The 24951-nt window shown below is 52.3% G+C and overlaps 1 protein-coding gene across 2 annotated transcripts in view; it reads right to left on the bottom strand.

Moving 5' to 3' along the window:
• Positions 1 to 10415, bottom strand: part of Pax7 (paired box 7) — a 91802-nt gene extending 81387 nt beyond the window's left edge. The window contains exons 1-4 of one of the 2 annotated variants that reach the window (XM_027398998.1): positions 10331 to 10415; positions 7661 to 7896; positions 6954 to 7083; positions 6081 to 6215 (exon numbers count right to left, since the gene is read on the bottom strand). In XM_027398998.1, the coding sequence (XP_027254799.1) occupies positions 6081 to 6215; positions 6954 to 7083; positions 7661 to 7896; positions 10331 to 10415 (586 nt within the window). The remainder of the gene's footprint in view (positions 1 to 6080; positions 6216 to 6953; positions 7084 to 7660; positions 7897 to 10330) is intronic. The other variant, XM_027398999.1, reaches the window with a different exon arrangement.
• Positions 10416 to 24951: the final 14536 nt, after the last annotated feature.

Here is a 24951-nt window from a genome sequence, read left to right as displayed (position 1 = left end):
CTCCCCAGCCCCACTTTGTTTGAAGTTATGGAGAGATCTAGCCACTAACGGTGCAGCTTCCCCCTTAGGTCGCCGTTCTGCCTTGATTAGATTTGGGAAGGCGAGTTTCCTCCCTCCTCGGGCCTGACCCCAGTGGGGCCAGTCCCAACAGAGCGGGTCAGAAAGTGCTGACCCCATTTCCACCCCCTTCCCGTGTTCAGCAGGAGTTAGGGATAGGGAAAAAGAGAGGGAGGGCCCAGGGTAACAGAAACTTAGGGGGGCATCTCAGTCTTCCTTTTACCTTGGGTCCCCAACTGGGTTTCCTAATTACCCCATTAGTGGAGTGGGAGGGGATGCAGCTATTTTTCAGGAATTCCCGGAATGCACACCGACCCCCCCCCCCCAGTCAGGCCTTCATGGCCCCAGAGAACCTTCCTTTTGGGGTTTCAAAGCACGATCCCTCCTCACAGGCCGATTGTCCTGAGCCTATTCATTTACGGGTTTATATTCTAAGATGCCCTCACCTGGGGCTGAGGGCCGAGGCCGCCTTAACTTTGTTGATGGCCAGAATAACGGCATATCGTAACTTTACAAAGAACGTGGTTTGCTCCCGCCTCCCTCTCTGTGCTTTATGTAATATTGATATGCAACGTAATGTATAACAATTGTTTTCAGAAAAAGGCTCCTAAATTAAAAAATGATAAAAATAAAAGTCCCAATAATCACCTCGCTACCTTATGGTCACTGCTATATGCGCTTAAAAACCCTTCCATGTAAATTCCACTCAAAAATTTGGAAATCTGTGGAAGGGGAGGGGTGGCGGGCGGGGGAGGTTAATCCCGGTTTAACGCTCTTGCGATGCAGACTCAGGACCAGGGTTGGCCCGATTGCCTTATCGCCTCCCAACATTTGAGACGCCCATATTTTACCCAGCCAAATAGCTTGGAGAGCAGCGCAGACGGCTGCTGTGGTCGCGCCTCAGGAAAATGTGTTATTAATATCTAAATAACTTCCCAATACTGTCTGGTAAATCTCCCTTCACCGTTCCAAATGATGAATTCGTTTGAAGTCTTCCCCAGCCTCATCTTTTCAATGTGTGTGTGTCTCTCTCTCTTTTCTCCCTTCTTCTTAGCCAGGCTTATTTCAAACTGGTAAATATCTAATTCCTTTAACTGCCTCTCCGTGCACACGAATCTTTTAGGTACAGACACCTTGAAATGGCCGCTGCGCTGCGGGTGAGTGCCCGGAGGTGAACACAGAACCCGCGAGTCCTCGCAGCAGGGGACCCCACTTGAGTCCTCGCAGCAGGGGACCCCACTTGCTAGACTCCAGCAACTTCTGAAAGCCCTGCTTCTTTTCCGAACCCCCCCCGCGCCCGCCCGTTCGGCTTCTGAATCCCTGCAGCATCCCCACTATCCCGGAGGCATCCCCAGCAACCAGGCCCAGACGCTGGTTGCAGCCCTGCGAGATTCGCGCTCTCGGCACTCGGCGGTTCTCTTGTTTATAAAGTTTGTTTTCTGAATGTCTTCTGTTAGATTGGCTCCTCCATCACCCCTCCCCAACCTTATCTTCTTCTGTCTTTTCTCTCCTGGCCCGTCACACTAGATTTAGGTACCCGTTTATCTGGAGCGCAGACTTTATTTACCGCGGGATGCGGGGCTGCGAGCGTGCGAGCGCGTGTTCGCCTTTGTAACAGTTATCGCCGCATTGTAGTGGTTTAGTCTCAGCCCCCTCCTTCCTACTCTTGTCTTGGGTTCAGGGGGATGGGGGGGGGCTTGTCAGCTCAATGTGGGCTCATCCCCTCGCTAGCATCCCCCCTTCCCTCGTCCCATCCCCCACTGGACCGTGGGGCCTTCAGGGCCCCCTCCACGCTTGCTCTGTTCCCTCCACATCCGTAGCGGAGCGCTGCCTAAAGCCGAGGAATTGCCTGACACCCCCTATCTTCCTCGGAGCCCCCATTATGCGAAGCTGATCCTCCTCTGAACAGACTCAAATCCCGCCTGGACTGTGTTTGATTAGATTGCCAACCCGGGGTAATCCTTTGATTTGGTGGAGTGTCAATTACCTTTCTCTAAACACACATTTACAGAGGAGGGAAGTTGTAGGTTTAAATCAATGCAGATCGCCTCCTGATAAATGGGCCGACTAGGTCCCCTCTCCGCCCAGTCCTCTTCTCCAAGGCCCCTCCCAACCCCATTCTCACCTATCCCCCCCCCAAAAAAAACAGCGACCTTTCCAGGTGTGAAGTCTCAAAAAGAAAAAAAAAGAAAGGAAAGAAAAGAAAAAGTGTGGGTTGTGAGGAGCCCTAACTCCCCCCCCCCCTTCCCCTATTCATTCGCTCCCCCGGAGCCTAATTAAATTTGGCAGGTCCTTGTACACACAATCAAAACAGCTTCCTCCGGTGCGGCAAACGACCGAAAACCGCATTAGCAGCCATCGCCGCTGCCAAATTAAATTGTTTCCCACCTCCTTTTACAAGTGTCTAAACCCGAGACTTCAGGCTCTCCCCTCCTCTCCATCCTTCCCGTCATATCCCACTCCACACCTGTAAGTTTGCCTTTCTTCAAATAAATTAAGGGGAAAATGCAAAGAAAACAAATCTAAGGCCTGAGCTATAGCTCAGTGGGAGAGCGTGCTTGCCTGGCATGTGCAAGACTCCGGTTCAATCCTCTCTATGGAAAAATTAAGTCCTAGTCCCCAACCTCCTCCCAAGCCTTCGATGGCCTTTCACATTCCAGTACTCTTCTCCCATTGGACCCTGACACTCACAGGTATTCCTGGCCACATAGGAAAACAACTTCTCATCCCCCGGTAACTTTTGAGTGTTTCATGTTAATTATAACCCCACTGGGCCTTGTACCCTAGAGAGCAATCCTATGTCTGATGTGCTCATCTGTGGCTTCAACTTAAATACTGTCAAATGCCTGCAGCTTTGGCTGCAGGTGGTGTAGCTGTTGTTACTTTACTGTGTATTTCTTTCTCCTCCTCGCCTCTCTCATCGACTACAGAACTCAACCATTCTTTGCACACCCTTATCCGTTTCTTGGGGGAAATCTTTTTCTTTCTCTACCTTCTTTGCTCAGATCCCTAGTAGGCTGGCTCTTGGAGCTACCACCCCCTGATTCTTGGGGAAAGGGATGGAGAGGAGAGGGTCTAACCTATCAAGGGTGCAAACTGTCCCCTTCCTTCCCCAGGTAAGCTGAGCGAGACTGCAGCCCCTATCGGCAGCAGTCCTGAGACTTCTCACAAGCAACAATCCTAATAACTCAGTCTTAACTAGGATAAGAGGGAGAGAGGGGGGAAAAAGCCCACAGTCTCATGAATATCAGCCCAAGGGAAGCAGGAGTGAGCCGTTCAGAGATGAAAGTGCGGAGAAATAAAAGCTCAATTTAATCTGCTTTAAAACCCTTCAACTTAACGTTTGTGCTTCAAACTCTGAGAGTGAAGACTGATTGCGGATAAATAGTTTCTTACCATGCCTGGAAGCTATTACACCCCTCTCCAACACAGCTTCCTATTCAGCAGCCTCAGTTTTCATTACCAGCTCTAATAAGTCTTAACGTTATTAAATGCCAAGCGGACGATAGGAAGAAACGGACTCAGGGAGGGATCTCTCTTTAGCGCTTAAAGAGGAGCTCTCTTAAACCCCTCTTTGGTGGCTCCCCGCCACGAGAGGGGCGACCCTGGGAGAAAGCATTTGTCAAAAAGCAAGAAGCCAAAACAAAGTTGTGAGTGTGTGTACCCCTCCCCCTGCTCTGCCCATGGGAGGGGGGTGCCTGGGCATCTGGGCCCTCTCTGAACTCCTACAACCTGAGCGCAAGCTGGAGTGGTTTTAAGTCAGCAGCGAAACTGATGTTTAGGGTCTAAGACACAGATGAGCAGTCCCACATGCCTGCCAGTCAACAGGCCAGAGTTCACACTGGACACCAAATCTGTCCAGAATGAAAACTGCCTCTCATTTGAACCACCACTGCCGATCCAAGGTCGCCTATGATCAAGCTGCAGACTCTTGCCGGCTAAGACTCGAGGCATTCCTGACCCGATCCAAAGGCGCATAGGTAGGCATACAGCCACCTACAGAACGCAAGCACTGCCATAGCCATCCAGTGTCACTGAGCTCCATTCATACCCCCAGAGCAACTCAAACCCTGGGCATCTGTCAGGACACCAGCCCCCCCCCCCCCAAGACAGTTCACTCTTACAGCGTACACATTCAACACTTGTATTCTCAGCTGTGGAAGGAACAGGTCTCTTTTCTAAACCGCAGGAGACAGGAAGCATCCTGGGTCTCTGGCAGGGAAACCCTCTCTCCACCGAAGCCTCTGGTTCACTGTTTTGTTTTGTTGTTGTTTTTGTGAAGCCCATGAATTCTCTAAGTCCCAGGGATTCCCCCAAGACAGCCCTTTTCTTCCTCTTCCCTTTCTCCAAGGCCACTGACTTCTTGCATTTCATCACACACGGAACTAGACACATCCCTCTTCATGCACACATGCAAGATAACTTCAAACAAATTGAAATATCCCAACCAATTCTGGACGTAACTCCTAGAGGTATTTGGTGTATAGCATGCCCCTTGGCAAGATTATTCAGATTCAAAGGCCACCAGAAGTACAACTGACTTTTGAAAAGAAGGGGGAAAAAAGTTCCATTTGTCTTCCTGATAAACAGATAAACCCTGGGTCCCCAAGAAGGAGTCCCTGGGCTCTGGCAAAATGGCCAAGCTATTTGCAGAGGCTGCCTCCCGAAGCAGACCCAAGGCCCCTGGCAGGCCGGGCACAGCAGGGCACCACACATTGCTTTCTGCCTTTCTTTCCTGGCCCCTTTGTCCCTGGAGGGACAGCAGCTCCTCCAGGGGCCCGGAGAGTGTCAGCAGCCTGTCCTTCCCTTGCAAGAACTGCCCTAAGAAGGGGGACGCCTCCTTCCGATCCTACCCCCTTGGACTGAGCTGGCAGGACTGGGCCTCCGTCTCTGGGAGTTGTCTTTAGAAGTGGGCTTTTGTTTGTGAAGTTCATCTTCAAGCTTGGGGGGGGGGCACTCCTGAGAACCAGAGAGACCTAGACCTAGACTGCAGAAACCTCTGGAAGAATTCTTGTACAACAAGGGTTCCTTAGTAAAGGTTCTCCATTTGGCTTTCGGGTTCATTCTGCCTCCCTGGCATGTGTGTTTCAGGCGCCTTCTCCCGCATCACCCCCCACCCCCACCCCCCACCCCGGGTCAGTCTTTGTGACTCTGAAGTCTTCCATCTCCACCCACCCCACCCTTTGGCCCCGCTTTCACAAAAAACAAGAAAACTTCTACAGGAGGGGTGACAAGGGACGACATCCCCCTCCAGAAACAGAAACACAGCGGGGTTCTCCAGGCCTGGGTGCAGGCGCTTGAAAGATAAACTTCAGCTTTAGCAGCTCCGGAGACAAAGCTGAGCGAGGGAGTCGGCGCAGGGAAGCCTAGCTGAGGTTGTGCCGCGGATGCGGGGCGCTTGACTCTCTCTCTCTCTGAATCCACCGACCCTTGGCATCTGGGAGCTTGGCCTCCAGCCCCCTGCCACAACAGTGCTTGCCAAGAGAAAAGCACTCGAGTGCCCCCACTCCTCCTTGGCCATGCGGGGCCGAGAGGCTGCCCGCGCGGCCCGCGCTAATTTTTATTGATTGCAGCGGTCAGTCAGCTGTCAGGCGGGGTTTCAAGGGACCGTTTAGAAAGCGTGTGCGGGTCTGGTTAACAAATTCATTTAGGGAGCCCCGGGCGTGTTCCTCCTTCCTGGCCCTCCTCCCCCACCCCCCCCCCCGCAAGCTTGCCCAAGTTTTCTATAAATAATTGATCGACTCCAAAGCCATCTCAGGAGGATGCACAGGCTGTGGGCCGGTGCGCGGGGGTGACAGCTGAGGCGCACGCCTGGGTTACCCCGCAGCCACGCAACCCCTGAACTGGCTTGATGGGGAGGGGTAGACCGGCGGCGCACCGTAAAGCTTTCAAAACCCAACCCTGACCGCCTGCACCCTGCGACTTTTTCGGCTGTCTCAGCTGTTTATCCGCACAAGTCCTCACCACCAGCGTGGGAAAACATGGTCTTTGCCAGCGTCGCGGGTCGCGCGGCAGGTTCTTACCTTTGTCGCCCAGGATGCCGTCGATGCTGTGTTTGGCTTTCTTCTCGCCATCTTCCTCTTTCTTGTCCCCTTCTTCATCGTCTTCTTTCTTCCCGAACTTGATTCTGAGCACTCGGCTAATCGAACTCACTAAACCTCAGAAATTAAAGGCAAAAGAGAGAGTATAAGTTATTGGGGCAGAGGACCAGGAGGCAAAAGTCAGAGAGACCCATTCTCGGCTCCCTGGCACCCAGGCATGTCAGGCTTCCTTCCGCAGCGGCCTAGGAAACCTAGGTCACTCCTGAGGCACACACGCCCAGGTAAGCCGGGAGAGCACCAACCTAGTGCTTCTCAGTACACATCCTTGTACACTCATCAGGTGCCCTACATGCACTCACAACGTGGCCACTGCCCCAGAGCCAACCTCAGCACCCCAGCCCTTGCTGCAGCAGTGCAGGTGTGTCCTGGCCCTGCCTGCACACAATTGTACAGATTGAGTGCTTTCCCCCTCATGGCAGCATAGTCTAAGATCTGAGCTTCAAAACAGGGGTGCTAATAAGGGGTGGGGGTTGGCACCCAGGGACATCAACCCTGCTGGGACAGGTGGCACTTTCTCCAGATCTCTTTCCCCAAAGCTCAAGGGACTCCTACCTTCGAGGTTAATTTCTTTTTTAGCATTCCCGCCTCCCTTCCTTCTCCGAACCTCTCCTTTTCCTGCTTTCTATCCCCCTCTTGCTTCTGGTCCGCCTGCTTCTACTTTGCTTGTATGCTTTACTGTTTTCCTCTCAGATGCCACCCACCCGCCCCCTCCCTCCGTCCACTCTCCAGCCCCACACTCTGAATCCCCAGCCAGACTCCCTGCCAGCTGGGCCACCAGCTCAGCTGCCTTCTCACCTGAGGGCACCGTGCTGCGGTCGCAGTGGCCATCCTTCAGCAGCCGGTCCCGGATTTCCCAGCTGAACATTCCGGGGTTTTCCCTCTTGTACTCCTCAATCTTTTTCTCCACATCCGGAGTCGCCACCTGCTTCAGGGGTGGAGGCGGGATAGCAGGAATGGGGGGGGGACAGTTTTAGTATCAACCTCCCAAAAAGCTCCCAGCCAGGTTGGCCGCTCCTGAGGGTCATTTCCACTATCTTGTGACTATCATGCCCTTCTTCCTAAGATGGCCTTTAGGTTTTTCAAGGAAACTGTTCCTGGCTCCCAAGATGGCATCGGTGGGGGCAGGGATAAGTACCGAAATGAAATAAAATCTAATTTGTAACCCTTTGTCCCCCCCCCCCCTTACCACCTCAGTCAACACTGAAGAGAGAGTTCCTGTGGCTAGGGTGGAGGTACGGTGTGGGGGCAGATGTAGGGAAATTCCAGGGAGGGATTATTGGCTTCAAAGTCTTGGACAATCTAGAGCTCAGCTAACCCATCCTTCAAATTTTCGTATAATGGGGAAGTATTTGAGAGCTAAAGGGGAGCTCCTACAGTCTTTTCCATGGGGAGCGTCCAGATACTTAGGGCTGCTGGGTGACAAGAAATTGTGAGCCAGGTGACAACCAAGGTCCCCAAACTAGGGAAGCTCTGCTGCCAGCCTCAGAGGCCAAGACACTCACTCTGGGCTTGCTGCCACCGATGGCCCCAGGCCGGATAGACCCAGTCTCCTGATACCGGCACAGAATCTTGGAGACACAGCCATGGGAGACTCGGAGCTGACGGGAGATGACGCAGGGCCGGATGCCGTGGTGGGCCATTTCCACTATCTTGTGACGGATGTGGTTTGGCAGGGGTCGCCCGTTGATGAAGACCCCACCAAGCTGATTGACCCGACCTTGGCCAAGAGGGGTGGACACTGGAGGAGGGAGGGAAGATGGTGTGGGAGAAAAACACAGAATTAGGTTAGAGTGTGAGAAGGGGAGCTGAGACCCTAGGCTTCCAACAGCTGCTCTCCAAGGTCTTCATAAAGCGCTCGAAGGCTCCAACAGGGAGAAAGAAGAGGGCCCTGGCTTCAGAACTGTGGCTTGTTTGTCTCCCAGAGTCACTCTACACGGCAGGAAATGAAGATACACCTTTCTGTGGTGTGGGTTGCTGCAGGGACAGAAAGTGGGTCCTGGTGGAGACTAGAGATCCTAGTAGCAGTGGTAAATGGTTCTGGGGCCATAGCTTGAGGTCACAGCCCTGTTGCCCTGGAAGACGCTGGCGGTCAGTCAGATATAGCCCACCAGGTCAGTTCTACAACCCTGGGCTGTGAGGACTCCACCATCAGTAGGCCTCTCCACTCCTGATATTTACAGCTCTGGCTTGAGCTGCCCGGGCTATGCCACCTAAGTATTTACATTTTAAGGGTTGGTGACATAAAGCTGTCCAGTACCGCCTCCAGGGAGCACAGGCCACCCCTTAGCGGATTCCCTTTGCTTCCAAACACCCTCAACGTTCTCATTTCGTTTGGAGACAAATTGAGGGCACATGCCACCATTACCACAAGCTCCAAAATACCCCCACTGGGTCTCAGAAATGCAGTAACTGTCCCAGAAGTCCTTGCTGTAATGAAGATGGGTCACTGTGTGTGTGTGTGTGTGTGTGTGTGTGTGTGTGTGTGTGTGTGTGTGTGTGTGTGTGTGTGCTAGGAAGATTGGCATACCTGGGGAGGGGAGAACTTAGGCAGGCCTTAATGCAAAGTCTACACAATTTTATCACAGAAGGTTGAGGGGATACCCAGTGCACTAATCCGGCCTCGATACCCCCAATTTGGGGACTCGCGGCTACAGAGATCTGGAAGATTACAACGATTTCACAGCGGCCCAAGCAGAGAAAGCAGATAGAATAATTGGAAAGGAGGAGGCTAGAAAAGGCTCAGTCTGCTGAGCTGTTCTTACCGCCCACTCCTTACTTTCCTGCTCCCCCCCCCCACCAATTTCTCTTTGTAAAAGTAGGTATCTGAAGCCACCCTCGGATTTAATCAGAAATCGTGCGTCGCCAAGCCAGAGTCACTCGGTCTCCGTGGCGGGATACGCCATTAGCGCTGGAGAGCTCTCGAACGCCCAACTTTATATTCAAGAGCCTCTTTAGCGACCGGCACTCGGCTCTCCTCAGTATTCTGCGTCATGTTGGGCAAATATTGTCCTAATCCTTCGCTCGTCCTCAGCCGCCTGTTTTGCTTGCATTCGTTCCAGGAGAGGGCTCCCGCAAATCCCCGGCTGCCGCGCTCTCCCGCCTGCGTGGCCGCTCGCGCACACTTGATCACGCAGCCCACTCTCTTCGCCTCTGTCTAATTCGGGGACCCGGCGGCTTCTCGCTGCCCGAGGGGGGACTCCCTCCCCAGATCGCAGGCTGCCAGACCGCCCCTTCTCGCCTTTCCCCCCCCATCTTCCCGCACCCGCAAGTGGGGCCCACACAATGACAAGAGGGGCGACTAAAAATAACTGTTTCTAACCGTTCCTGTGACACCCACCCTGGGCTGCCTGACCCGAGGAAGCGGATGACCCTTCCGTGACTGGCTGAAAGCCTTGCATCAGTTTAAATAGAAAAGGGAGGGGGCGCAAAGGGGCCCCTTCTCCTCTCCGGGTCCAGTCACCGCCTGCCGGTCCCGTCTACTCCCCGGAGTGGCTAACGAATTTGGATGAATGTTTCATCACCAAGTCCCGTGGATTGGACATTGCTGTACCCTCTCTCTGTCTCGAATTTCTCTTCCGGGACGTTTGCAGACTTTAGAAAGAACGAGGGAAAAGTTGTGTTTTGGTTTTTTTGTTTTTGTTTTTGAGGGAGAATGTGGTATTATTTCCAATTAGTCTGTTTCCGGGCCGAAAAGACAAACCGGGTAATAAGTTTGCTTTGGAGGAAGCGGACAGTTTGGTAGGGTAGGAATAGAGTATTGCTTGTTGGTATTTCGAAATAAAAGGGGTTGGGACCCCATCCTGAGGCTGAGGGACCGATTCAAAACTAGGGAAGAAAGCCGGCGGCACTGTGCAAAGACGGGGAACTACGCCAAGTGTCAGAAAATAGTGGGGAAAACTGGAATTTACCAGAGTGCAAAACGGACCAGATGCAAACTCCCCGGGGAGTCTCACCCTGCGGGGAAAGGCCCGCTGCCCGTGACCCGCGAAGCCCCGGCCGCGGGTCAGCGAAGCCCACGCAGAAACCGACAAGTATCGGCTCTAGAAACTTCCCGGGTCGCACACGGAGACTCCGACCCAGCAGAGCCGGGGAAGACCCGCCGCTCGCTCCCCAGGGAGGGTGCACCTCCGAGGCCCTGGAATATCCGGTGAAGGCCTCCTGCGCGCTCTTACCTTCCAAGGGGAAGCCGGTGCGCGGGTAGTTCTGCCCCGGGCCGGGTCTCATCATCCTGGGGACCGCGCCGGGCAGCGCCGCCATTCCTGCGCACGCTGGAGACGAATCCAGAGTCGGATGGAGAAACCTTTCGGCGTCTCTTCCTTTCACCCCTGCTGCGATCCTTCTCTGCTTCTCTTCTCCCCCCCACCGCACCCCCAGCCTCTTCCCCCTCCCTTCTGCTCTCCCCCGCCCGACTGCAGACGCTCCCCTTCCAGAAGCTTGGCGCGGGGGGGGGGGGAGATGGGGCGGAGGGGGAGGGAAGGTGGCGACAAGGAAGTTCAAACAAATAAACACTCCAACCCCAAGTCCGCCTGCACCCGCCAGGCCCGGCCAGAAGTTGAGCCGAGTGACAACAGCAGCTACCCGCCCTGCAGGCCGGGCTCTCCGTCCCCAGCTGCGCCTTGCCGGCCACTCGCTCCCGCGCTCTCCGCAGAAGTTCCTAAGCCGAGAGGCTGCGGAGTGGATTTCTTTGGGTCTTTATTTATATATTTATTCTCTGGGTCTGGCTCGGGCTCCCTCCTCCCCTGGATCCCTCCTCTCCACGCCTCTTTCTGCTCGCCCTCACACCCTGTCCCCGGGAGGACTGGAGCGGAGACGCGCGCCTGCTCGGGTTTCTGGCTGGAGGGGAGGCGACCCGAGTGACAGGGCTGGGGATGAGACGAGGAAAAGCGAGGGGGCGCGAGCGATCAGCTGGGTAAGTTGTGCAAAAGTGCTCAACCATAGGGGAGGGGAGGGAGCAGGAGACAGCCAGAGAGATCTGATAGGTTCGGACTTTTCTTTTATTCATGAGGAGGGAAGGGGGCCAGTTCGGGAGGGAAACGAAGTCGCCAACGAATATTTTTTCTTCCTTTCTAATCTCCAACTCGACCTCGTTTCTCTCTCTCTCTCTCTCTCTCTCTCTCTCTCTCTCTTCTCTCTCTCTCTCTCTCTCTCTCTCTCTCTGCAGGGGATGTTAGGGGAGGGAGATAATTTGAACCTCTGGTGAAAATAGAGGGAACAGAGTCCAGGGATGGGGTGGGCTGGGGGTGCCCGAGAGAGGGCGGGGACAACTTCGTACAAGTGTGGTCAAGAGATGAACTGGCGGGTCTCGTGCTCCCAGCCCTCAAGTGTCTCCCTGCTGTCTAGGAAAGCGGGCCTTGTGCAGGGGCGCACCTCTGTCCTCTCCTGCGGTCCCCCACCTCCCGGAGTAGAGGGCATCTTTCCCACCTCTTCTCTTTTTAACTCACCAGCTCTGAACTTTCCTTGACAGCGACTCCCTCCCTGGGGGAACATACTGGGGTGATGTCCAGAGAAAGATTTTTACTTTTCTGGTACGACCTCGGGGCTTTACTGCTCTGGTCTGGCCTGGCAGCTCGAAGAAACCTAGCAGGACATAGCTAGCCCGGTGGTGGCAAACCTGGGTTTGCCAAACCTCTCTGCCTCCTCTTTTCAGCTCCCCCTTCTCCGTTTCCTAGGCCACCACCTAGGACCCCTTACTAGAAAACTGCTGGGTGTCCGGAAAGCACACCCGCAAGGCTGTGGATCTGGGAGACTGGTGGGAGATGAGCAGGAGATGGCTGGGCAGAGCTTGGTACCAACTCAACTCCTCCACTGGTGGGCTGGGTGGGGGTGGGGTCCCCCAATTAGATGGTCCAGAGTGCGTGTGGGTTTGGTCAGAGGTCCCACAATTCTCTGCTCTCCTAAGCCAGAGTAACCAGGTCTCAGCCTCAGGACATAGATTCCTAGGGGTGAACCGCCCTCCCAGCAGGGTAGGACGCCACTACCACAGACCTTTTGTGTCTCGCCCCCCTACCCCCGCACGCCCCCAACACTCCAGGAATACGCCTCGCTGGTCCAGCCCTGGAGGTAAAATACAATAAAATAAATCCATCCCCCCAAACTCCCCGCCTTCTCCTGGTGGCGGAGAGGGTCAGTCTGGTGTTGGCCTGGGGGGTGCTCTCTGCCGGCTGGCCCCAGTGTGTCTTCTTCCTTTCCCTCCTTCTCACCTGTGACCTTTGCCCCTCTCAGCATGCTACTGACCCTTTCTCCTACCATGGGGGGGGGTGGCGTCAGACTTTTGGGGGCAGGCTTTCCGGGGATGGGAGCCCTGTGGAAAAGCTTGTTAAATACACGCTTGCAGGATTGAATGGGAAGAGGGGAGAGACCATTTAGTGTTCGACTCTGTTGCTTGAGCCACAGGCGCCCTCAACAGCCAGGTGGGGCGTGAGAGTTTTTAGCCTGTAGTTTGTCCAGGGAAAAAGGAAACTTGCTGGGAACCTAGCCTGTTTTGTCTTGAAGTGGATATTCATTTTTAAAAATTAATTGATTAGTTTATGTGCATTGGCATTTTGCCATGCGTGTTAGGTTCTCTGAAACTAGAATTACAGACAGTTGTGAGCCTCCCTGTGGGTACTGGGAATTGAACCCAGGTCCTTGAAAGAGCAGTCAGTACTCTTAAGCACTGAGCCATCTCTCCGGCCCCAGATACTGATTTTTATAAAAACATGTCTATGTCCCTCTCTCTCTCTCTAAACTTATACAACACACACTTGATGTGTTCTCATCCTGTCATCCATCTGTCTTTCCATCCATCCACCTTCTGGCATGGCAGGTTTTTAGGTACCTTCTATGGCCTGGTCCCAGTGTACTCATGGGTGAGCGTAGTGGCTTTCGCTGGCATATTTAGGTTTTTATGTGCAGGTGGGGTTCTCTGTAGATCTGTATTGAGTCAGTCTTGGTAAATTAAATGTGGGTCCCTCAACAGAGGTGTTATGTTGCGGATTCCATGTATGTTAAGCATAGCTCTAAGCAAAGTTTGGGAAGGGGTGGTGGTCTCTATTTTGATTAGCTCCTCTGGGGGGGGGCGGTTGCCTGCCACCTGGGTTGTCAGGCACAGTTTCTCTGTTATCAGCCCTGCAACTGGTACATGGGTGGAGTGGGACAGACACCCAGCTGGTCACCTTGTGCAGGGCAGGTGCTGCTGGGATCCTCAGACCGGTAGTTGGGGGCCACCTTGTCCTTGAGGCATCTTCTACTTTCTACCCTCCAGGGAGGAAGACACAGAGACAGAGGCTCACTGCCCAGGCCCCGCGCTGGCCACACTGCCTTCCTGCAGCTGGGGATCCCCTGAGCCCAGGCAGGGCGGGCACCACGGGGGAGGAAGCGGGGTTGTCTGTCAGAATGAGCGTGGCCGTTCTTGCCTGTTGGAGACCAATTTCACAAATGATTTTTGCAACAATTAAGAAGTGTGGCGGGGTGAAATGGCGATTTCACATCCAACAGGGGGAAAGGGGGGCTCACCTGGGGATGGGTGGCTACAGCTGGGGTGGGGGAGAATCTCTCCTGCTCTGCTGGTCCCCCTGACTAGCCCCTTGTCCCAATGCACCCCTTCTCAAGTCATCAATCAACTCCCAAGATCTCCAGAGCCTCAGAGGCTCCCAGGACTGCTGCCCCAGCTGTGTGCTGCAGCCCTGCACTTGCCCTGTTCAGCTCTCTCTTTAGCCCCATCCCCTCCCTCTCTCCTCCCCCTCACTCCACCTCAGTTCCCTGCACACTTTTTCTGTCCCAGCCTCCCTTTGCACCCCACCATCTGTCTCCTCTCTCCTTTCGTCTGCTTTGTGCTTAGGGTCCCTCTGTGTGTGTGTCTCTCTCTCTCTTTTCCCCCTCCTCGCCTTTCTGACTCCTCCCAGCGGGTTTCCTCTACCCGACTCTGTGGCCTGGTCCTCCCGCCTCCCCATCTCCATGGTTTCCAGAAGTATGACCGGCCTCCACTGCTCTGTGGGCTGGAACTCAGACCAGAATCCTTTGGTCCAGATGGAGCTGGATCTTGGGGATGAGACTCTTCTCCCTTCCTCCCCCTTTCCTCCCCTCCTCTTCTTCTTTTCCTTCTTACTCTGCTTTCTCTTCCTCCTTCCCTTCCTCTCCTTCCTCTATTCCTCTCCGTTTCCCCCCTCCTCCCTCTTCCCCTTCTCTCCCTCCCTCTTCCCTTTCTCTCCTATTCTTCCTTCTCCCCTCCTTTTCTCTCCCTCTTCCCTCCATCTTTTCTCTTCTCGTCTTCTCTTTGGTCTAACTGTGCAGGTCACCCTCTTCATCCCCCTAAGAACCACTTCTGTTTTCAGCGCTGTCCCCACCTAGGCAGTTCTCTAAGCCCACCTCTCCTAGCGTAGTCTGGAATCTCTGCACACAACCACTGTCCCTCTCTTAGAGGATTGCAGCAACACCAACAGTCTTCCTTTCAAGTTTTTAGTGGAGCCCTCCAAACTGCATTAAGCAAGGGGGGGGGGGAGAAACGGAGTCAATATGGACTGTTGAAAGGAGCTGGGGGATGGTTACCCTGGCTGCTCAGGTCTACACAGCACCGGAAGTGTGAGACTTTAGCCAATACCTCCTCCCCCAACCCCCGAGTGTCCACTGTTGCTTCCCCAGCTCTAGGAAGTTGATGCTGGTGGATTCTGTTTATCTCACCTCAGATGCAGTGAGCATTTTTGAGAACATGATTACCCAATGCGTCTTTCTTTACAGGGTGCTAAGGACACACTGAAAAATGGGGCTTTTGGTTTGGGGTCTTTGACATTTCCTGAGGCTCCTGACATCTCTGCTGGGATGGGAGGGGCCAGAGCCCACTAACTGGACTGCTGCGGTTGGATGAGACAGGAGGGTGGGTGTGGTGAAGGCACGGGGCGGAGTGGCCTGGAACAAAGGGCCCTGAGGCTCCTGGGTCTCCCAGGTGGGACTGGAGCCCTGCGAAGAGGATCCCTGGAGACACAGCTGCACCTCCTTTGTAGGGAACGTGCTCTTTGGGTGCTGACACGGAAGTGCCCGCCCAGGCAGGAATGGGAAGGAGAAGGAAGCCCCAATTGTTTTCATATCTCATGTTTTAATTTCCCCCAGAAAAACAAAAAATCAATTTGCATAGAGATTGCTGTTCTCCAGGCAGAGAACCACATGCTGAGAGCCAGGAGCCTGAGGACGGGGCCTGGGGTCTCCTCTGCTGGCTTCCCTTTTCCTCCCCCCTTTCCTCCTCTTCCTCTCTGCCCTCCGCCTCCCCTCCCTCCCCTTTCTTCCTCTCCGTTTTTCTTCCTCTACTGCTCTTGGGTCTCTTTCCTTCTGTCTCTTCTTTTCCCTCTCCCTCTCCTGTCCATTCTTTTCTATTCCTTCATCTTCTGCCTTCTTCTCAGGCTGGTCCTGGGAGCCTGCACCTCTGAAGTTTCTAGAAATAAAAAGCAGGGCAGATGACTGCTCCATTGACCCAGGAGTGCCTCTTCCTCCTTCTTGTCCCCATGCACCTGCCCTCTCTTCCCCACTGGCCTTAGAGATAATGGCCAAGGCTGCCTTTGCAGAGTAGTCATGAGGATCTGCAGCAGCCTGTCTTCTGTCTTCTCCTTTCTCTTTCCTTTCAACTCCTGGAGTGGGAAAGAGCCTTGCCAGGAGCCGAAGATTGGGTGGCCCCCATCCAGTTGAGTGGGTTGGGGGGTAACTGTGTGTATGGGAGTGTGCATGTTCTCCGTGTGTGGCTGGGAGCATGTGTGTGCACACATGCACAAGAGTCTGTGAGCACAGCCTGGGCTGGTGCATTCGTGCCTCCTCTGGGCTCCCAGCAGTCCGAACAAAAGACCAAGTGTCAGATGGCATTGGGCTGTTGGCTCTGGCCCCTGTAGATCCCTCCTCCAAGTTCAATTTGCAGCAAGTCTGGGCGTTAATGGGTTGTAGACCTTGCCCTTGGGCAATTACCTTATCACAGCCGACCATCTATGGCACCCGAAAAGTATTTTCATTAAACAAACGGGGTTGGGGGGGGCGTGCAGTGAGCCCAGTGCAGTCCGGCCTGCAGCTGAGGCAGATCTGCAGTTTGGGACCAATTGCACCAATCCAGGGAAAGCCTCAAGCCCAGGAAAACTTTCCCTCAGCCCCCCTCCCACTCCCCAGGCGTTTTAGGGGCACCAGGAAGGATGAGAATGGGGATGGAAAGATCAAACACTACCTGTTCGCCACCTCAGATTGGCCAGTTGCCAAGAGGAAGCTGATAGAATTGGGCTTCTTAGGCCCGTGGGGCTCCTGTTGCTTCCTGCTTCCAAATTAGTTCACTGGAGAGGGAGGCATCTCTCTCCACCCCTGTCAGCTGGAGCAAAGGTCTTGGAATTTTTCTGGAAGCTCCCCCAGTGGGAGGGCATTGTTCTGTGTGTTGCTGTCTCCCATCTGCCCACCCTAGATGCTCAATGTAGTCTCCCTGGGCAATGAAGGAAAGAGTGAACAAATGATTCTCACATAAGCAGGCCATCTGGGCTCAAGGAAAAGCTGCAGGACCTTAACTCAAATCTCAGGGACTCAGTGATTTGCTCTGAGGGGCCATCTAGGCATGGTGAACCCCAGACACAGCCTGCTAGTCCAGAGTTTGGTGGCTGGGTCGGGTAAGAACATGGAGCCCTGCCTATAGTTGGCACTCTGCATGCTGGCTCCTGCTTGCTGGACCCTTGGCCATGGGTGGCTTGGGTCCATCTGTCTGTACCTCTGCATGCTTGGGCTTAGCAGGTGAAGTGTAGAACAAATGATGCTCAATTGATAGCCAAGCTGAACGATTGTGAGCTGACCTCTGGGATATGCCTCCTCTGCCCTGGGTATGTAGAGCACTGTGACCTCTGAGCTGTCCTGTCGTGGGAGGGGGAAGGGGACTATCAAAACTCTTGTTCTAGAATGAGGAAGTAGGCTAAGTTCTGACTCAACATGGTAGGAAAGAATTTTAACTTAGACTCTCTGATCCCAAAACCCATAGCCTCAGTTTCCCCTTGATGTCGATACCCAATATCAGGCATGGAGTGGACACTCAAAAGAGTGAGTTAATGAGTGAATGAATGAATGAATGAATGAATGAAGCCAAAGCCACCTGATGGTGATTTTATACCCTCGAGGCATGGTGGAGATGGGGAAATTGAAGACCAGGGAATTAGAGCTAAGAGGAAGCGTGGGGATGGATGACCTTATCCAAGGCATTTGCAGTTTCTGGAGCTCTGGCTTTGGCTTGACTGGCAGGTGTGCTGCAGAGAAAGGAGGCAGCCATCACGGGTCTTTGGTCTGCCTGGTGCCGGGCCTTCATTGGAACGTGTGGGTGGAAGGCATGCATGGCTTATTTGTCTAGGTGAATTAGAAGCACAATCCCGGTCTCCCAGAGGGAGCCGTTGGTTCATATTTATACATTTGGTCTTACAGGTGTAAAATAGGGTTCCTTTATGCTTATATCATAATTTTTCATTTGAATTTCAAGGCTTTATTCCCTTCCTTGGATTCAAGCCTTCCACCTGAACTCGATTCTCTCCATAACCATTAATTCCTTCATCACAGAAATGAATTCTATCTAATTTTCTATAGTAGCAGTTAGAGCAGATCAAAAAAGTGCCCTGGCAGAGGCTCCTTCCACCACGGTGGCTGTCAGCTCCTTGCACCCTCCCCCACCAAAGCTGAGGTTCAGAAATCAGGGCCTGAGAGCCTGAAAATGAACCTCCCCTCTCTCACTCAAGGTCCTGCTGGCTTGTGGGGGCACAGTGGTGTTGTGCATGCTGGAGAATGTGGTCCTCCCTTTCAGAAAGGTCTGTTTCACACTTGTAAAGGCAGGCAGCAGACAACAGTAGCCTCACGCTGGAGATAAAGAGTCAAAGGCCCAGAGATGTGAAGTGAATTCCATGGGGTCACACAGCTTGGATGCTGGAGGCAGCTGGGCTTAATTCTTTTTATCTTTTAATAGCTCTGGGGGCTAGAGATGGTTCAGCAGTGAAGAGTGTGTGCTGCTCTTGCAAAGGGCCTGAGTCTGGTTCCCAACACCTACATTGGGTGGCTCATAACCATTTGTAACTCCAGCTCCGGGGATATGACGCCCTCTTCTGGCTTCTGTAGGCATTGCACCCATATGACACACACCAGTCATGCACAAATACACATGAAGAAAAATATAAAATAGTGTGTGTGTGTGTGTGTGTGTGTGTGTGTGTGTGAGAAAGAGAGAGAGAGAGAGAGAGAGAGAGAGAGAGAGAGAGAGAGAGAGACAGACAGACAGACAGACAGACAGACAGACACTGTGGGCATGTATTTGCAGTGTTCACATGTAGATATGCATGCTATCTACACGTGTGTTCATGCTAATAATTATTCATTGGTGCAGGCACATGAGCCCATGGTTCTCTGGTGTGGTAAAAAAAAGGTTTGTGAATAGAGCAGACTTCCTACATGTAACTTTGGTTTCATGTCTTGGGAGGGTTCCCCACAGAAAGCCACTCAACTTTCATCTCTCCTAAAGAACAAACACAGTAGCCTCAGTGTGTAGGAGCCTCTGGCTAGGCAGAGCACAGCAGCTCTAAGCTAGCCTGGCTCCATGAGGCTCATCACCTACCCTCAAAGGAGAGTCATTTTCTTGCAGGCCTATGTAGTTACCCACATTCCGCCAGCTGCAGAACCAGTTGGCTGGCATCAACTATTATCACCAGGGGCCAGAGCCATCTGTCTTTGGGGGTCACTGGGGCGTGATGACCTGTGACCTGTGATCCCAGCCAGCAGGGTTAGGAGCCCAGTGGGTTGGGGGTCATTTTGGAATTCTGGAAAACCTGATGAGCTACTTTCCAACTAGGACTTTTCATTATGTAGCAAATCAAAGAAACTGCCCCAGGCTTCAAGCTGGAGAGGGCCCACGGCTGGTGGGGTGGACAGGGTATGGGCTGAAGACAAGGGGCTCCCCTGCCTGGTGACCCAGTGGATCTCAGAGGAGCAGAGTAACAAATAAAGAAAGGAAACCCAGTGGCCAAGGAGCTTCTGTGAGTAAGAGCACTCACTGCAAGCGCGAGGACCTGAGTTCGAATCCCCAGCACTCACATAAAATATTATCTCTCTCTGTGTATAACTCCAGAATTAGAGGACAGGGACTGGCAGATCCCTGGATCAAGGCAATAAGGCAGAAGCAACGAAGGAAGACATGGTACCCTCCTCTGACCTCTTCCTAGATGCTTATGGGTATATGCTCACATGCACGTCTCTCTCTCTCTCTCTCTCTCTCTCTCTCTCTCTCTCTCTCTTTCTCTCTCTCTCTCACACACACACCAAGTAAAAAATAAAATAAAAACAAAGAAAATGACAAGTCAGAGAAGATACCTTTAGGGTCTCTGCTTTAGAGGCCTGATATCTTTGCTATATAAAGAGCTTTTGTAAATCAATAAGAATGATAAACAAGTTCTGGGCCAAGGATACAGACAGGCAGTTTATGAAAGACATACCTGAGGGCTTCAAGTGTGTGAAAAAAATTCCAGTCTCACCCAATATCCAAGAAAAAGGAAATGAGACCAACAAGATGCCACACTCTCCCATCAAAGTGGCAGCCATGTGGGGACGATGGTATCAGGGCTAAGGCCCTGGAAACTTTTAGTAAATTGGTACCAGCTTGCTGAGGCGCAGTTTGGAATGTCTGAGAAGCTGTAGCAGTGTTAGCGCCATCCTTGGCATATCGTTCCTGTGTCTGGGGTTTGTCACGCATGTGTGCCGAGGCATAAGAGCATCCCAACATTCCCACAATGGGGACTCGAGATAGGACCAAAACTTGTAATGATAGGATAATGACAGATACAGCAGGAAATAGCCGTCCCATGGAATGTTCTAGAAGCATCATGCAGACTCGAAAGATGTGCAGTTGTGCTGTGTGTATTTTTTCCTCTCCGTCTTGGCCTCCATCTGTGCGTGGATTAGCTTGCATTGCTCTCACAGCTTGTAAAGTACTAACAGCGTTTTAGTTCTGCTGGAGAGGGGGGGCTCAGTCCCTCTCCCTCCCTCCTTTTCCTCTTCCTCTTCTTCATCTTAACCCCCCCCCCGCATTGCAAAATAGCAAAACAAAGCAAAGAACCACCCGATCCAACCCAGGCGCACCTGACTGTGAAGGTGGTCACCAGAGGAGTCTCCACCCGATCTGTGAGCCTGTCTTCCCTCTGTTTCTCTCCTTGCTGACCCTCTCACCTACATAGGTAACAAGCCGAGACACCCTTGATCATTGCTGTGGCATGCCCGCTGAGTCCGCCATGTCTGCAGGACTCTGCAGGTGTGTGTTCATGAGAGCTCACAAGGGCATTGCACAAGGACAAGCATGTGTGTGGAAGCCAGAGGTTGATGTCAGGTATCTTCCTCAAGCACGAGATTCATCCTATTTTCAGGGGGTGGTTGGGCAGGGTCTCCTTCTGAACTTGGGCTCCAAACTCCGGGTCCCCAAGCTTTCACCAAAGGCATTTTACCAACTGAGCCCTCTCCCCAGTGCCTGCTTGACTTTGAGTGCCAAGCCCAAAGCAATGTACCTTCTGCTCCAGGTGAAGAAACTCACTCTTGTGTCTGAATGTCAGTGTAGTATTTAGGATGTGCACTGATGAACCTTGAAGAGTGGGCCACAGACCAGCAGCCCCTCACTGTCTCCTGGGAGCTTGTGAGGAATGAAGCATCTCAAACCCCACCCTTGTCCCCAAAGGTCCCACCCCCTACCCCAACAAATTCCACCCCTGCCCCAACAGATTCCACCCCCTACCCCCAACAGACCCCAGCCCACTCCCAGCAGACCCCACCCCAAAAGACCCCCTACAGACTTCACCCAACCCCCAACAGACCCCACCCAACCCTCAGCAGACCCCATCCCCAACAGACTTGTTGAGTGAGAACTCTGAAGACTGGGAAGGTAGGTGGAGGCAGCAATCTCTGTTTTTGCAAGCCTTCTGGAAGATTCTAAGGCACGTGACTAGTGAGTTACTGATGCTGAGGGCCTAGTATATGCAGGATTGGGGATGTCTGAGGAGGACATGGACTTTTCCTGTCTTCTCGAATACTCCCAGAGTGGCCGGCTCTGCTAAACTCATTTCTGAAATTGGGAGGCCAGGCTCTGGTAAATGAGTTAGTGTCTTCGATAGCCCTCCCTTGCAGCACACAGAGACAGCTGATTAATGGGAACAACTCCCCAAAGATCTCTCCACATACATTAAACCAAGAAAGTCTTTGAGAACTCTCTGTGGCGCTGGTGTCTGCAGAAGTTCCCTCTGTGGCTCTGCTCCCGGAAGGGAGCACTTCCTCCAGGAAGGGAGCACTAGTCTGTTTCTTTGCGACTTAGTGTCCTTGAGTCTTTGTAAATTTTTGTTACTATTATTGATTTTTATTTTATGTGGATGAGTGTTTTGCCTGTGAGTATGTGAGTGCACCAGGTGTGTTCCTGGTGCCCTTGGAGGCTGGAAGAGGGCATTGGATCCCCTGGATCTACAGTTACAGAGTGTTGTGAGTTAACAGATAGTTTTGAGTTGCAATGTGGGTGCTGGGAATTGAATTCAGGTCCTCTGCAAAACCAGACAGGGTTCTTAACCACTGAGCCATCTCTCCACCCCTCCGCCTCCTTGTCCTTCTTCATAAATGTGTTTGTGTATGTTTAAGTGTGGCGTGTAGGTACATGACTCATGTGTAGTGGTCAGAGAATAATCTCTGGTGTGTACTCTAGCCTGGCAAGCTCCAGAGCTTCCAGCAATTCTCTGTCTCATCATAGACATGCTGGGATCACAGCACATGCACTGCTCCTCCTGGCTTTGAGGGGGCTCTAGGATCTGAACTCTGGTCCTCATGCAAGTATGCTCTCCACTAAGCCAAATCCCCAGCCCATGTATTCAATCCTAGGCCTCTCTCTCTAGAGTTGGCTCTCTAGGTCACAGGCCTGGGCATCCACTCCAGCTAACTTAAGTTACTAAAATGATATCCTTCCTTCCTTCCTTCCTTCCTTCTTTCCTTCCTTCCTTCCTTCCCCTTCCTTCCTCTTTTTGATAGGGTCTAACTGTGTATCTTGAAATTCACTATGTAGACCAGGCCGACCTCAAACTCACAAATACTTGCCTGCGTCTGCCTTTCCAGGGCTGGGATTAAAAGCAAGTGCTACCACGCCCCACAGTAGCTTACATTTTTTTTTAAAGATTTATTTATTTATTTATTTATTTATTTATTTATTTATTTATTATACAGTGTTTGCCTGCATATATGCATGCCTGCCAGAAGAGAACACCAGATCTCATGATAGGTAGTTATGAGCCACCATGTAAGGTTCTGGGAATTGAACTCAGGTCCTCTGGGAGAACAGCCTATGCTCTTAACCTCTGAGCCATCTCTCCAGCCCAGTAGGCTACTTCTTGCCCAGGCCTCCTTGTTCCTTGATTTAATTACAGGTTCAGGGGTTCCTGACCCTGAATCCATGAACTGATATCTGGAACTTTGTTGGGCTTTGCGTTTCCAGAGCTGGGTACTGTTGAAGATGAGACTGGCGCTGAGCTTCGTGGACTAACTCATTCTAGGGAAGGAAGCTGAGTCTGTGTGGGAATAACTGTGAGTGTGAGTGTGTGTGAGTGTGAGTGTTGAGAGAATGTGCAGGTTTGACTGTACATGTTTGTGTGGCTGATAGTGTGTCTGTTCCGGTGTGTCCTGCTGTGTGAGATAGCGGGTGTACATGTGAGTCAGAGTCAGCATGTTTAAGAGTTCCTGTCAGTGGGCATCTGGATGTGTGAGTGTGTTTGGGTGGATGTGTGTGTGGTGTCCCCCAGAGCTCTTCTGGGCCTCTCTGGACTGAGCTTCTTGACTCTTCTCTGCAGAGAGTGACTACAGGGCTGGGAGGCCTAACCCACCTGCAGCTGCCTTCCCTCCTGTCATGAGAATTCTTTTCTCTGTGAAGCAGCCCTGGCTGTCCTGGAACTCACTCTGTAGACCAGGCTGGCCTTGAACTCACAGAGATCCAGCTGCCTCTGCCTCCCAAGTGCTGGGATTAAAGGTGAGTGCCACCACAGCACAGCTTGCTGTGAGAATTCTTGTTGTGGATGCTGCTACAAGAAAATGAAAAAGAGTTGTGGGCCACTCAAAGTGGAGACCCTTTTCTTTTCTTTAAGACAGGCTTTCTCTGTGTGACAGCTCTGGCTGTCCTGGAACTGGCTCTGTAGACCAGGCTGGCCTCAAACTCAGAGCCCTTTCTAAGGGAGGCTGTTCTTTGATATTCCCTGGAATTTTTTTTTGGGAAAAAAAGAGTTTTGGATTAATAAAGCAATACTGGGCTGGAGAGATGGCTCAGTGGTTAATAGCACTAGCTGCTCTTCCAGCGGCCCTGGGTTCTGTTCCCAGAATCTACAAAGCTGTTCATAGCCATCTCAAGTTTCAGGGGAATCCAAGGCCCTCTGCTGGCCTCCTCAGGCACTGCACACATATGGTACATATATGTACATGTAGATAGAACATGAATACACATGAAAAAAGAAACCCTCAAGAGTAAACAGATTCATTCTTTGCAGTCAGGAGAATGAAGGGAAGGTGTCTGGAGGCTGGGAATGAGTGTGTGTGTGCCTGTGTGCGTGCCTGTGTGCGCGCGTGCGTGCGTGCGTGCGTGCGTGCGTGCGTGTGTGTGTGTGTGTGTGTGTGTGTGTGTGTGTGTGTGTGTGATTGCACGCAGAAGGCCCTGGATTCAACCCCATTAACCCGGCATGGTGGAGCACACCAGCATTCCAGAGGTTGGGACATGAGGATCAAGAGCTCAAAAGGCATACTTGTTTCTACAACGAGTTCAAGGCCAGCTTGGGCTATGTCCTATAAGTAAATAATTAATCACAAAAAAGGGCTGGCCATGTGGGTGAATGCTTGCTTAGTAGCTACAAGGCTCTAGATCCATTCTCAGTGGTCAGAGCAGGTCAGGGCCAGGAGCCAGCCAAAGCTATCCCCTTTTCATCCCGTCTCTGGAATATTGGAATCTCATCTGTATCACAAACTCATCCAGAGCAGAGAAGTGTGAGAAGCCATGGAGCTGGGAGGATGGACTGGGGTCCTGGGCTGCCTGGGACGCCGGTCAAAGGGATATTTTGTCTACACAGGAGTGTGCAGCTGGTTCAAAGCCTGGGTTTTTGTTTTCTTTTCCCTCGCTTGGACTGGCCACTTTAACTTCATGAAGAAGCAATTTGAGATTGACTGGGGAAAAATAATATTTTCACTCAAGACCAGGGATCCAAATTGGCCAGTTAATAGGGGAGGGGCAGCGCTATCTTTGAAGGAGCTGGCCCTCCGGCAACCAGAGCCAAAGTCAGTTTTGGTCTCACTCCAAGCCAGGGAGAGATGACGAAACAGGGAGGCCTAGAGCCTCTCCTTCTGGGAGGGGTACTTAACAGGTGTGCTGGGTCACTGTTTACCCTGCGGTGGGGTAGGAGGCTGGGCCACCCGGGTCCCAGCTGGAAGCAGTGAACACAGCTGCTGTGTCCACTAGACAGAACGCTGAAGCTCTGGGTCATGCTGTTTGCAAAATTAAAATAAACCAAAGGACAAGAAGAAACAGCTTGATGTAGATTTAAATGGATTGCCAGAGTTGACTGTCAGATTGCAGGTGTCTATTATTATTGTTATTATTTATTATTATTTCAGATAGACAATCATAGAGAGGTCAGGGGCACCCCCACCCTTCCTTTTTTAAATTTATTTTATGTGCATTGCTGTTTTGCCTGCATGTATATCTGTGTGAGGGTGTCTGATTCCCTGGCACTGGAGCCACAGACACCTGGCTGCTGCTGCTTCTTCTTCTTCTTCTTCTTCTTCTTCTTCT

Source organism: Cricetulus griseus, chromosome 2 (assembly GCF_003668045.3).
Source record: "Cricetulus griseus strain 17A/GY chromosome 2, alternate assembly CriGri-PICRH-1.0, whole genome shotgun sequence".
Taxonomy (NCBI): domain Eukaryota; kingdom Metazoa; phylum Chordata; class Mammalia; order Rodentia; family Cricetidae; genus Cricetulus; species Cricetulus griseus.
This window is presented reverse-complemented; position numbering and strand designations above follow the sequence as displayed.